The sequence below is a fragment of the Argiope bruennichi genome, chromosome 9 (genome assembly GCF_947563725.1).
Source record: "Argiope bruennichi chromosome 9, qqArgBrue1.1, whole genome shotgun sequence".
Lineage (NCBI taxonomy): Eukaryota > Metazoa > Arthropoda > Arachnida > Araneae > Araneidae > Argiope > Argiope bruennichi.
This window is the reverse complement of record NC_079159.1, coordinates 119378279-119393406: the sequence shown is the minus strand read 5'-3', so window position 1 is coordinate 119393406 and position 15128 is coordinate 119378279. Positions and strand designations below refer to the sequence as shown.

The 15128-nt window shown below is 31.8% G+C and overlaps 1 protein-coding gene across 2 annotated transcripts in view; it reads left to right on the top strand.

Moving 5' to 3' along the window:
* Nucleotides 1-11697, top strand: part of LOC129985243 (leucine-rich repeat-containing protein let-4-like) — a 57608-nt gene extending 45911 nt beyond the window's left edge. For both annotated transcript variants that reach the window (XM_056095202.1, XM_056095203.1), the window contains exons 4-5: nt 1655-1794; nt 8438-11697. In XM_056095202.1, the coding sequence (XP_055951177.1) occupies nt 1655-1794; nt 8438-8679 (382 nt within the window). In that variant the 3' untranslated portion in view covers nt 8680-11697. The remainder of the gene's footprint in view (nt 1-1654; nt 1795-8437) is intronic.
* The last annotated feature ends 3431 nt before the right edge of the window (nt 11698-15128 follow it).

Genomic DNA, 15128 nt, shown 5'->3' with positions numbered 1-15128 from the left:
ATCGAAAGTCTCTTTACTGTCTTCAAAACTGCCTGCTGCTTCAAAAATTATGCTTCCATATATGTATATAATAAAGAGAATTAAACCAACTCAATATCTGCCATAATTTGCAAAAGTTTAGCTTTGTACAAGCATTCTTTTCTTAGGGATATTATTCCAATCGGTCAAAGCTTCAACCTCTGGATTTCAATAATATCAATCTTTATGTTGGGAGAGAAAAAAAAAGCAGTTTTAAAACGATGTCTTAATTGTAAAGAAAAAGTGAAATATAAAAGAAATAAGCAGGGAAGATGAAATTTCTTCTTGGTGAAATCTTAACGGCAAATTTGGTATTCAACGTCTACAAGAAGTCTTGTTTGTCTTTTCGTTGTCGTTTCTATGAAGACGATAAGTCAAAATATTAACCCGCCGAATAGATTGCGACACAAATTGGTATACAATACTAGTCGAATGGACAGAAATTGACATAATATATTTTTTTTTCCAAATTTAAGGTTAAATTTTGAACCTATTCTAATTTCCTGGGTTGAATGTTTGTCTGTCTGTCTACTCGTGTGTAAGTAATCGCGGTAACGGAAAAGTTTGAATTTTATTATATCATTTTTTTTTCAAACAGTAAATGCCTGTCAAATTTTGGATTTACTTTAATAATCGGAAATGAGATTGTCTGTTTATAACCATGTTCGTAGACAATTTGCTTCAAAAATGCTGCGAATTTGTATAATGATATTTGGTATGTGATCTTGATACGAAAAGTAACTTGATAAGAAAAAAACTTGGTAATAATGTATACTCGAAACTCTATATGATGCTAAGCGGAAGATACTTAAAAGTATATACTTGATACGAATGTATTCACGGAAACTCAGACAATTCAAAATATAGAATTGTTTAATCAAAAGTCTATATAACCAGTCCCGGTTAGTTTTAAACTATAGTTTTATCTAATCAAATTTATTCATTTAACTATAGTAATGAAATCCTAATGCAAACAGTGGCTTCAGTATTTCCGAACAGCGGTTGAATCTGATATGTAATTAATAATCTCTCTTACGAGAGTTCTGTTGTCTGTTATTCTCACTTCTGCCAACTGAAGCCAAATGAATGACTCGGTGTTTAAGCATTGCTCAAGGAGAACGTTGTATTTGATCCATCCATTTGCGAAATTTAAGAATGCGGTTCATCTGGTTAGAATTTCAGATTATTTGGATGAGTAAGAGGACTTTAAGCTTTTATGGCGCTAGAGTCAGACGGGTATTAATCCATTCTTGTAGAATGACGAGTTACACTCGTGATGTATTATTGAAGCCAAAATGCTTAGTAATGAGTCAGACTCATTCATGTGTCGCAATAAAGTACATGTAAGTTGGCACGTGTCGTTCATGTCTGAATGCATAGCGATTGATTTTAAGCGTTATTATCTTTGTATGTAATTTCAAAATTATTTATCTGTTGCCAACTTAGCAATAATTTAGCTGATTATAACGACAATGGCAGTGATGATTTTAGTTTCTTACAAAGACGTGAAAAACATGCCAGACGTTTATCTCGAAGACACTGATTTTTGTATTCGTTTGTGGTTTTTCTATTCCTTTTATAACCAATTGTACATTTAATATAATGCATGGCATATTAATATTTTTTTATTTTTCAGGTTGCACACCATCGAAGTGAACGCTCTGAGCGAGTTGGATTCCTTGGTATGGCTCTACATGCCGTCCAACCAGCTGAGTGTAGCGCCCTACGAGACTTTCCGCTCTGTTCTGGACACCCTTCAGATTCTAGATCTGCACGGTGAGTTTCTCTCTTATGTCCACCTTTAAGCAACGAACTAAATGAATCCATTTCTGAAAACGAAGATTTAGATTACAAAACAGAAAAATACTTTAATTTTCTTTGAAGTAAAAGGAAGATACGATGTGTGAATCTCTTAGAGATTGAAACCGTTTGAGTGGTTTTACTGTTATATACTTCACAACTCAGAAATTAATTTCAGTAACAAGAAGATTCTAATTTTTTATCGGATGATTAGAAAATGAATTGATTCATTCCATGGGGTATGGTGATATCGTTTAGAAGCAGATTTGTATAGCTGTGTTAGGAGAAGGGAAAATCGCTGGTTAAGTTCATCGCATATAAAGAAAAGGCAAACTTCATTCGATTCCTTTTTCTTTTCATGCTATATTAGTTCAGAATTTTTTTAATGAAAAATATTTCTCTACGTGTTTCTCTGCATGTCCAGCAACTATCCAGAATTACTTCATATCAGAATTATTTCCTTAATTCAAACTGAAAACAGACGCCAAGCAGTCATAAGATCGGACTGTGTGCTCTCCACGAACTATTATATAAGCTATATTACAATAAGCCTCGTTCAGTGATGTGACGCTAGTCACCTGGTATCATGTCTATAGGTACCAGTTAATCAGGCCCAAATTTATGGTGTTGGTTAAATAATATTTCAGTACTGAAATGTCGGCTGTCAAGTATGCGTTTGTGTTTGACTCTTCCAATAATACTGATGTATTTATACTTGATTTATCCAGTAATGGTGACTTATATCAGAGTAACTAAATATACATATCAATGTAATATATACGCTTATAGCTTTTTATACGTGCCATTGATAACTCTAAAAAACAATAAGTTATCCAGTTTTGTTGAATTTTAGTAATTTAGACACTGTTCCAAAATTTATAGGCCATTTTTTACACTGTACGAAAAAGCTAAACACAAAAACTATTAGACTGAAGTTGAAAGTTTAGTTTAATTACATTAACGTCCCGTTTTAAAGAGACACTAGGGCTATTTTCAGACAGACTTTGTAATTTTGAACCACGGTCAGATGACGAGGACAACACCTGAACTCCATATCCTCTTCAAACTTCCGCACCACACCAGAGGGAGGACGTTTGACTCCGATGGATCTAACGCGCACCAGACCCGTTTACAAGACAGTTCTTCGGGCGGTGGGAATCGGGTCTCGAACCGGAAACCCTCCTGTTTCGAAGCTGAAACCTTAGAACCAAACCACCGCTGCCCTAACAGATAGTTAGTTGTTGAAAAGCAGTTGAAGAGAAAACACGTCGAAAGAGTAGTGGGTATTTTTGTTTACTTTCACATGTTTTTTCACGAAACGCAAAAGTTTCTATATTGGGAAGTTGAAAAGTGGACGTTGAATGTATTGCACATTTTCATTTATTTTAAATTATTTTGTTTGAATGCTTGCAAGTTTCACTGATGCGCGCACGTTCACGATCCGATTTTACTTATTTCTCTTTACAGCGTTAAATAGTTCTGAAATAAATTTTCCCGATTATTCCAGCTTTTATGCATTTTCCCCAATCCGAAATTTAAAAGGAAATGGGCTTCTTTCTCTTCCGAGTTTGTTCTGTGTCAAGCAAACATAATTGGAGAGAGCGGGTAAAAAGAAAAACTGCTTGTTTGAAAAAGGAAAGTGTTGCGAAAGAAAAAAAAGGTGTTAACCATGAACAAAGCTGCTCTATTAAATTACACTGTTTACATTCTTGGGTTATTTATTAGAGAGGCTGGTTCAACGAAGTGTATTCCGAATATTCCTTACTACGTAGTAAAAATTGAGATTGTTTGGAATAGATTTCATTAACGTTACGAAACAATTTCCTCGTACAGTTGCCGAGGGAAGTTTTTATATACAGCGAGTCAAAATGACTTGATTTTGACTTTCATTTTGCAAATATTGATTTTAGTCTCATAATATGGTAGTCGCCTTTAGCGATCAGCTGGTTCGCTGAGATTAATGTTCTCTAAATTTTTCAAATCAATACATTATGTAACTTGGTATCTTAATAGCATCTTTAAAAAATATTCTACTAATTATATATATATATATATATATATATATATATATATATATATATATTTGATATGCGTATCAAATATAACTTTGATACGCATATAACTTATACTATTACAGAAGTCTTACGCCGTTCTGTTTATTTCACAATGTATCTCTCCAATTTTTTGTTAGCTCCCTTAAAATTTGAACTTTAAATTGAAGCAGAAGTGTTTAAACTTCAGCTAAAACAAAAACATTTTTTTTTATGTATCCAAAGTCGTTAAAAAAATATGGGTACAGAAACAGAATTGCTTCTTATTGACGCCTTATATGCACTGCAATATGTCGTTTTATAATTTATTCAATATCTAGAAGAATTAAGCAAAAAATTTTTTGATCCATCATAAAATTCAGTTTCTAGGTTTATTTTCAAAGGGATTTAAATGACGTAAGAAATGATATTCTATTTTGCTTTAGTCAATAAATGCATTTTTGAAAATAATTACAAAGTCTAAATTTTATGCAATCCTTTAGTCATAAAGAATTATATTCAGATAAGTATTGTTGACACTCTAAATTTTAAACAACAAATAAAAAGGCCTTTGTATCTTCTGAGATAAAATCTGAGTGTTTTTTATATCAATATTTTAGAGTAATGAGCAATTTTATTAATTTAAGTCAATCAGTCTTGGGGAAACTATGAATGGTCTGTAAATCACACGTTTCATGAGATTGTAACATTCAAATTCTAATAACTTTCTCAGTTTCAGTCACAATAGAGTGAATCGTTCTTTTATTAAATGTCCGTGTCTCAAGAATATTTCACGAATTATATTAATAGAGCCGAGGTTCTGTATAAGTAAAAATTCTTTATTCACCAGAATATTTATCTACTCAAACTATATAAAATATAATTATTTACTTTATTCTAACCATTTTCTTTATTAGATGCGCATACCCAATACTCGCGGTTCAGAAATTAACTAATGAGTCCCGATTAATGTGGTTATACTGTGTATATTAACCCACGATTCTCCCAGAGTCGCAGAAACCTTTTTGTTGCATTTACTTTTCTAGAAAATATCATATCTCATGTTTATTTTATTTCATGCAAGCATGTGCTAAAATTTAAATTTTATAGGTTTAATTTGCAATGAGAATTAAGTTAATGTTTTAATGAGCGCAACGTTGATAGAAACTCTTTTTTTTTCGTGCAAACATAACGTACTCATGTAGACTAAATTTCATTTTTTTGTGAACTCAACTACTAGAAAATATGCTTAAAATATTTTTTTAAATGATAAAAATAGGAACTTAATTTATGTATTAAAATTGGAATTATTGAAAAGATAACTTTATGAAGTTCAAGATAATGTAAAATTCATTTGTGTGCTGCTATATTTTCGGAGTTATCGCTGAAAAATAACGTAATTTCTTCTAAATAAGCCTAAATGCTCAAATGCTCAGAATGGAGAGTGAAATGACAGCCGTTTTTTAAAAAAATAATAAATAGTCCAGCATAGTGAAAAAAAATTAAGCGCTAGTTTAGAATGCATTTAATAAATACATCTTAAAAATACACAATTATATCAGGGTTCTACATTATGAACATTTTGTTTTATTGCCCACTTTTTACTATTTATTTAACAATTCATTTTTATGAATATCATGTCTTTACGTAGTCAATTCTTTCTCAGTACCAGGTGGAACCAGTACAATGGAATCAAAAATTAAGCTAATCGAATAATCAACAATTAAACTCTCAATATACAAAAATAATAAATTGTTAAAAATATTTTAATAGTATCTTTTCTTTTTGACTGATCGAGTACAAAGTTTTGTGTAAAATATATTATTTTGTTGTAAGAAGACCATGCTAATCTATTTTCATCTAATGAGATATTTCCGTTTTTAAATAATCGCATTTAGATGTGCAGTTACAGTCAGGCATCATTCCATAAATCTTTTGTCTACATTCAAAGAAGCATAAACCATTCATTTCCATCAAAATCTCAAATTTCTTATCGTCGATTACAGTATTTAAGCATTATTGAAGATTTAATTATTATGACGTGCTCATTAAGTCGCATACATGCTACTATAAATAAAAAAAAATGTTTTAAATATAATGCAGTTTTGTACTTAACTGAAATTTGAATCTATTTGTGTTGAATTTAAACGTCTACAGCCTCCTAAAACATTTAATGAGAATCGTAACCCCCCCCCCCCTATTCACATTCATTGCATGAGCGGGAAGGTGCTTTAATTATATCGGGAACTCTTTTGTCTTCCTACACTTTTTCATCCTCCCCACATGAATATTTATTACTTATTTTCATGCAATTCGAAGCTTCATCCTTTGTTGCGTGATTATGGAGCTCTTTATCATTAACGCCTAGCCTTTCAGACGGAAAATGTGGCATTTTTTCCTCTCAAGATAAATGTTTTTTTTCCTTTTAGAATTGGAAAATTCTTCCAAATTTTTGGAGATCGATCCGCACTTGCGTGTGAAATATAACTGGGTATTAAGTGAAGTCATGAGGAACACATTTAAAGTAATTATCAAATTACTGAATAACAAATTACAATCTTTTAATCATTTCGAGACATTTATTTACTTAATTCATCGCTGAAAAATGCATTATTTAATAGCGGTTTCTAACTTAAAACATAAATTAATGATAGAAAAGGTGTCAACACATACACTACCTAGCTTTAGTTTAGTTCTAACTAAGTTGATACTCTGTTTTGAAGGTATGAATGGTGAATTTGGAATATATTTCGTAATTTTGAATTGTAGTCATATGACTAGGCAGACAACCTTAGTAGCACAACTTCAACAAACTTCCAAACCACATAGGCGGTCCAAAGTAAATCTTATATAGATTTGAGTCCTAACCCTTAAATGCATAATGTTGTCTATTGCCTACATCCAGTTTCACTTAATTTTATTCAAAACTCTGAGTGTGTCCATTTCCGAGCGTACATTGATAACTACATACAATAAATCATGTGTGAAGGAAAAAAAGTTGACTTTCCTTTAAGTTATATCGTTTTATTACATTTGAATTTGGTGAGTGATGAAGTTGAGTGTGTTACCTGAAGAGAGAGTTTCTAGTGTCGAATTCCCTATACAGAAGTGATTTATCTAATAGTTAAAAAATTATTTCTCATCTTTTGTCAGGTAAGCTATCAACATTTGATGCTGTATTTGAAAATTACATTAGATACAAGCTAGATTTTTGGAAAACACTGTGTGTTGCCAAAAGTCTAAATACAACTTTTTTTCAAATATTATTATCTGAATTTATTTTTTACCTAACCTATGACTATTTTCCTATAATAACGATTTTTTAAAATTGGAAACAAGCAATCAACATTTTAGGGTTAAACCTACTATATTTTGTTACTTCTAGTGAAAACTACCAGTCAGTTGTCACGTTCTAACTGATTGTTACACATTTTTAAACTGAAGTGCTATAAATAAGTGTTATGGAAATATACATAGGAATTTTTATATGAGGCGATTGAAAATTCGAAATATAACCTGTTAAGTAAGGTAGAAAAGTAGAAAACAAATCAAAAGTTCTTTGAATAGTTTGACGAGAAACGTCAACTGGATGAGTCTGAGAATTCAGGTCATGTAGTTGTATAACGCAGTTCCGAATTTATTCGAAAGGCATACAATAGTTTACTAATACTGAAATGGCAATCATACCTCTACTATGAAAAATAGTTGATAACTCTTATGTACAGCTTGAACCACTGAACTGAGCAGTATCAACAGCATTGATGATAACAGTAGAACAGCGAAATGTTGAGTACTTATAAAAGAAGTTTGTGAATCCATGCGGCATTGTTGTGATTGTGCGCCTTTAGACTGATTTTTAATTTGAGAAACAAAATGCGAACAAGCTGACAAAATTTTAAGCTGTACAACCTAGTTCTTGCTCCTAAAGCTCTATTTTAGAATCTAAAGAAATACTTCAGACAACTCTACAACCTAGCTCTATTTCCTAAAGTTCTATCTCTACAGTTAAAGAAATACTTCAGAAGATAGAGGAAATAACTCTGGAAATTCTTCTTTTAGGTTTAAAAATGCTCTGCGAACTTAGGTCTTAATCTCAAATTTGGATGACTAGGAAAACTAGTCATCCAAACTTCCTAGGAAGGTCTAGGAACTTCCTAGACCTTCCTAGAAGACCTTACGTTCAAGAACAAACTATACTATTTCAAAATGAACATACAAGTAAAAACTGTATCTAGAAAAAGTTTGTTGTATCACGTATATTCAAAAATGTTATTTCCCAGCCGGTAATATTATTTGCAGGTAACGCTATTAAAAGTAATACAATCAGCTGAAAAAAAAAGTTTCTCACAGAAATGTTATTACCTTTTGGTATCTCTTGTTATCTGAAGATAGCCTATTGTGTTTACTTAGTCTCTTGACTCACAAGTGACGTGAGCTCATGTCTTTATGATATTATTATATAAAGATAAGTAAATGTATTTAAAAAAATTCGAATTAACGAAGGAAATTCAATTTCTTCTTCCTTTTTTTGTCATTTTTTCAGATTTCTTTTTCTAATAAAATTTTGCATTCTTTTTTTATTTTCATAGAGAATCCTTTTAACTGTGACTGCCGCATTGCCTGGTTCCGAGACCTCGTCCGAGACCAAAAATCCAAAGTGGTAAACATGCCGAGGGAGACACGTTGCGAGGCACCACCGCAGCTCAAGGGTAAAGCTATTGCCTACGTCACCGGCCAGGATCTGGGTTGCGTGGTGGACAGTTCCTGCCACCTTTTCCTGCCCTGTCCGTCCTTGCTTCTCCTACTCCTGCTGACACTCTTATATACATGAGCCGGGGCTTGAGACATCGGGTTTAACACGCCCTTTCAAGGAGCGAGGCAGCTTTGCACTGTCATTGTGGGACAATGGACAAAGCATCCCACATTATGTGCTTTTTTTAATTCGAAACTATTTAAATTTATGTGTTACCTTTTGGAACATTACATTTTCTTCATGATGCGATCATAAGTAAATATAAAATGTTTCATTTTACGAATCTTTTTTGTGGGTGCTTTTTTCGCAATAAGAGAAGAAAGGTGATAAACTGTTAAAACTTCAACTGTTTAACGAGCGAAGTTAACGCAACTCTGAAATGCAGAGAAACTTTTCAAGTGTTGTTTATATCATATGCAACAGCGAAACACGCGTTTTCATTTTGGAGTCACTGCAGGTTGCTCTTAACTTTGTGTGTGTAATTTTTGAAGGAAAGAACATAGAGAATGAACAATTTATTTTTCGAAAGGGTTCAGCAATAGTTTTAAACTTTATGAAGCAAATCCCGAATTGTGTTTTGTTTTCTGAAGAATTCTATTTCAGAATTGCCGAACTTGCCAGAAAACAATCATAGTAGCGGAATAAATTATTGAAAGTATTTTCACGTAAATTTGGCAGTTTTTGTTCCATCTTTTACACGAATTGAAAGAATCATGGGAATGAATACAAATGTGTCGTAAATATCTTAAATTATAAATTTATTTAATTAGAAGAGGAATATTACAGCACTGAATGAAAAAAGTCAGTTCTTTGGTGAATTTATCTAACATTTATTTTCAATGAAATTTGAAATGAAACAGTCATCACGGAAGTCTCCTAGAATTGAATGAATGTTTTCATCCAATGTCTGACAAAGTTATTACTGAATTCATTAGAAATGTAAACGTCATCGGTGCTTCATTATACGAAATAAATTTTCCAAAGGCTTTGCTGTAATTCTTCAGTTCATATGTCAATAGAAATTGATTTCTTAGCTAACATTCAGAACACCTGAACCACGATGACAATGGTATGAATGTAAGTGACATCAACGACAGACATGGAACCATTTAATTAAAAAGTAGAGACTATTTTGAAATTCGATGAACTATGGATTCTATTTTATAAAGTTCTATTCAATCCAGGAATCCCTATTATCTGTATTGAATTTACTGCATTGTTATAAAAAGAGTTTTAGCTACGTACTGAATGAAGTGAACTGTCGATTGATGCTGCATTCAAAGGGTACGATTGGTAAAAAATGGAAGAACTTCCGTTTACTTGGTAATGACACCTCATTTTAATATGATTGAATAAATAAGACCACGAAAGGGTGAAAAAAAGCAGACTTCTACACAATCGGACGGCTTGTCTTCGATTTCTTTACAATCGATTTCAGATATGCTTTCCCTATTATAAAAAAATGCCCAATAACATAGTTACAATATCTTCACAATATTGGCCAAAGTTTAGAATATTGAATAACATCATGGAAACATCGAAAAATATTTTGTCTAATAGGGTTAAGAGCTCCGAGCATGGAGATACGGACTTTTCTGTCAATAACAATACGAAAACGAGCAGATAAAAAAATGGCATAAAGGTCAAGTTAGACTATAAAGTAGTTATTCTGTATGAATCGATACATTTTATATTAAGAATTTGGCAACAGTTCTCTCTCACACACACAGATACTTACATACATAAATAGAGAGATTGATTTGGAAGGATTCCGACAAAGAGAAAATAAAGTAGCTTTAAAAGGCTTACGAAAACAGATTTATTAAATAACTTTAGGAAATTCGAAAAAAATGAGGTGTTGAATATAAACTATACTTTCAAGTATGGTAATAACGGAACTATCAACCGCTTTAAGGTATTAAAGACTAATTACAAAGGTGTGAGAATGTTGAAAAATGATCGATCAGAAATTCAGAAGTTTGAAGAAGAGGCGGAATTTTGTGAAATCTTCGCATATTCGGCCGAGATAGCAATTCATCTGAAGAGATCAGAATTCTTTTGATCATCGGTGCAGACATATACACTTTCATCCACTCTTTTTTATTATCTGTTCACCTTTGCCATCTCAAATTTTGACCAGGATACCACATCTTTCCGAATCTGAAATCATTAAATGACTTTCCACAAGTGAAATCAAGCTCCCGCCGACTTCTGATTTTTCCTCTCATCAACTTGCTTTCTATTTTGTGAATATATGTGCATGACTTTTGAGGCCTTAAGAATAACTTTACATCACACTATTTATCGATTCAAAGCTACCGTTTAGATCCACCGTATCGTGAACAGAAATAACAATGACTGATTAGTTCCATTTAAGCCTAACATCACATTCTAGCTCACAAACATTCGTTCATCATATATATGTCCCTGCGTAAGATTAGCTTGCTTTGGTTCCTTCATTCCTTAGTAGTCTCTATCAATATCATTTGGACTACAATAATAAAATTAAGTGTTTAAGTTTATCGAAATCTATACGGATATCAAAAATAAGAATAATTGAATACAAAAGAATTTTACATGAAAGATTAAGAAGATAATATAAAGCGAATGGAAACTATTTACTGCCGTATCAAAACAATTTCTCACTCTAATATTTTATTTCTATAAATTTGTCAGATTTATTACAAAGATAGTTTTAAAATAAAACATAGATTGGACTTGAAAATGTTCAAATTTTGAAGTATTTTCGACGACATCTAGAACCATATAAATCGTTGGCTGATATTTGCCCTTCATTGAAAATTTAATTCAGCAGCTGTCATGTATCTTATCTTAATATATATTATTTTTATTGTAATGTATATTGTAATTTATGTTCTATAACTTTAAACGTACACCATTATGTGAAAATTGAGAGAAACAATTGTAGAATTGACTGAAGAAAATGAAGTATCTCCATCTTCACATCGTACCCTGACTGCCACGTCAACAATAAACATTCTTCTTTTACATGTGGTAGAAAGCATAAAAATTTTATTTGAAAATCTGTTTGGAACATTTCAAATATTGTGCTTTACGTTAAAATAAATTTTTTAATCAAATCTAGAGAACTCTTTTCTTTGAATTTCATTATCTTAAATTTTATTTTAGTATTCTCATACGAAGGGCTTTAACAATTGATTTATACTCCAAAAATAAGATAAACAAAGAATGAACTATACTTGACAATTTACAGACTACATCAGTACAAATTCGAGATGGTTTGTATTTTTTAGTAATTTATCACAGAGAATGTGAAAGTATACTAAGCATACAGGTGTATAATCTAATCTTTGCTTAACAGCTAATTTTAAACCCTGAGAGATAGGCATAAATGGCCATTCGGAAAAATGCTTTAGAGACTGTTTTGTTATTAAATAAATGTATCTCTTAGAATTATGAAATCTTTTATAAAGCTTCTTAGTCCTATTAGTTATATTTATTAAAATATTTTTGACATATTAACATGAAAAAAAAAACTACTCTTCTGCGATCAAAATTGACAGAGTTATAAAGATTTGAATATCACTATTTTAAATAGTGTTGGGCTATTTCAGTTGGTGCTTCAAAGAAAAGCATGCAAATTTAAGGATTCTTTTTTTCTGGACCCGTGTTATAAGCTTTATAACTCGATCAGTTGATTGCATCAAAGTGGAACTTTCTGTATTTAGAATGTTATTATGCTAAAAATATTTTACTACTTAACCATACATTTATAAAAATTAAAGCTTTGTAATTTTTTAGTAGAACATTCATTGGCTGAAACTACATAAAACATAACTTTTTATGTCATTTATAGAATTTTTCCAACCATCATAATTTAATCTTTTTTAATTGTTTGGAAATTAGCAATCAGAGGATGATTAATGGACATCCTGATTGTAGACTAAAGCAACAGTTTATCTATTTTGTCATCGAGGAGGTTTTCCCTCAAGTGGAAAGTTGTTAATGTGAATGCTCTGCCCTTTTCATAGCAGCATTATGGATTTTTTAAAACACAGTCTTTATCATTTATGGTTCCGCTCTCGAGAATCTTTGTCATTTTGCATCAAGCAGAAAGACATCAGGCTAATGAGCCGGCCCCGGAATAGAGTGAGAGCTGAAATCGAGTGTCACCATGAAAAATGGTGAGTGTAACTCACGTAAACAAAGCGAGTTAAATGGACCTCATTAGAGACTGGAGTAATGAGTTCATTCCCCTAATTAATGGCGCCGCCCATTTGTCAACCTGGAAGTTTGCAAATGGCCAGAGCTTGGTGCTTCATATGGCTGGTGGCTCAAAAATGTAAGCAAATTCAGCAGTGGTCTTATTGAATAAATTGTTTTCGAATTTAGCAGAACACAATGTGAAATTTGTGAAATAAAGATGCATCCTTTTTTTTTTAGCATTCTATTTTCAAAATAAATCTATTACTTTGAGAATGATTACAAATGCTGAAAATTTACTAGAGATAACTATATTATTACAACCATTACAACAATGGTACATGCTTGAAGCGTTTATCCTACGATGTTTTACTATGGATATATGTTTTTCGTTTCTAGTGATATGGATGCTGTAAAATTAGTGATGTATCTCATTAAGAGTTTAGTTTAGTTGCATTAACGTCCCGTTTTCAAGCAATGCTAGGACTATTTTGGGACGAACCTCGTAATTTTGAACCGCGGTCAGATGGCGAGATCGACATCTGAGCTGGCATCTCCTCTCCAAAATTCCATACCACACCAGCGGTAAGACACTTGGCCGCGCCGAATTTAACGTGCCCCAGACCCGCTTATATGATGGTTCTTGGGCGGAATGTGTCTCCAACAATGAAACTCTCTGGTTCCAAAGCCGACACCCTACCACCAGGCCATCGTGATCCGTCTCTTATTAAGAAAGTACCTGTAGAGCCAGAAAATATACATGAACAGTGAACTTGAGACTCTTTAAGCCAATTAGACATTCTTTCACTGATATGGTGTGGAAGTTCGGAAGAGGGTACTAGTTCATGTGAAATATATATATTATATAATGTTTCAATCTCATACAAATAATCTTCATGCATTTTCAAATCGATCAGTTAATACAATATACTTATACTAAGCCAATTTGGAAACAATTTATTGAAGGTTTTAATCACCCTGTAGAAAGTTTTATTCTCATGCCTCATTATGTCCCCACATGCATGATGATTAAGTTTATTTAAAATGAGGGATGACCAGATAAAGAAATAACTTCACAGGAAGTCAAAAACAACGATGGAATTTTCCTTTTAATTATATGAAGGGGGAATAATTGTTTTTCAGTTACACTTCTGAAATTCTCATTTTAAAAGGAAATGTTGAGGGGTTATCCATCCGAATTTGATATGTGATTTTGTCAGTAAAATTTTAGTTCTGTGTTAAATTTTGTTTAAAAAAAAACATGAATATTTAATTTTCTTTATCATACTACGAAGCACAAAATGTTCATAAATGGGACTTTAAAAATAAAATCTGGGTGTATACGGTAGAAAAATTAATGATCTAGGCTTCATAAATCGCTCATTCACGGGCTGAAGATCCAATATTTTATGCAGGAAGGGAATAATACTTTTAATAGGAAATATGCGAAAAAATTTCACTGGGGGGGGGAGAAAACTCCTGGTTAGATACCAGCATTTTCTGCACAGATCTTGAACATTATGATTTTGTTTGGGATCATTACCATCCAAATAAAGGCAAGATTCTAGAGAAAATGCAAATTAAATTTAAACGTTAATCAACCTACAAAAGAATTATTATATTTTCAGGATATATCTTCTTATTTACATAATATTTGCTTTTCTTCGATTGAAATTCGGACAATATCTTTGATATGTGCAGATGTTTGATCAAGATATCAGTTATAAGATTGAATGTGTTCACATTCATAACTGTATTCATTTCGTTATAATAATAAGAATTTTCAAATACAATAGTTTATTTGATAATGTATTAAATGTAAATTTTTTTTCTAAAGATCTTAACCTTTTTATAGATCATTTAATGCTTTTAAAATTAAATGTTTCCTACTCTAAAACTTCTAAAAGATTTTTAAAAATTTAATTTAAATTTATAATTTTGAATTTCCTAATATACTTTTAAAAATTTTAATTTCATTCCTCGTTTGTTTGGGATTTCTTTTGTATCCTGTAACAATGCGACTGAAAAGGTTTTGCAGAGTGTGTTTTCTTTATATAAATATATAATAATATCTTTTGTCATTACATTCGAGTAATTCATTCAGTTTTGCAACTTCTGTTGAAAAAGAAGGCCACCAAAACATTTTGCACAATTTTTTTGAAAGATAATGTCAGACAGAAGAAGAATTGATTTTCATTTTATTTTATTTTGACAAAACTGTGACATGCGTCTAACAATCTCTATAGAAACGGGCCTAGCAAACAGTCAGCATCCCAATCAATAGGTCGATACGGCTCTTTTAAGAATTTCAAACAATCCACTCGGCTCGAAACGAAGAGCCA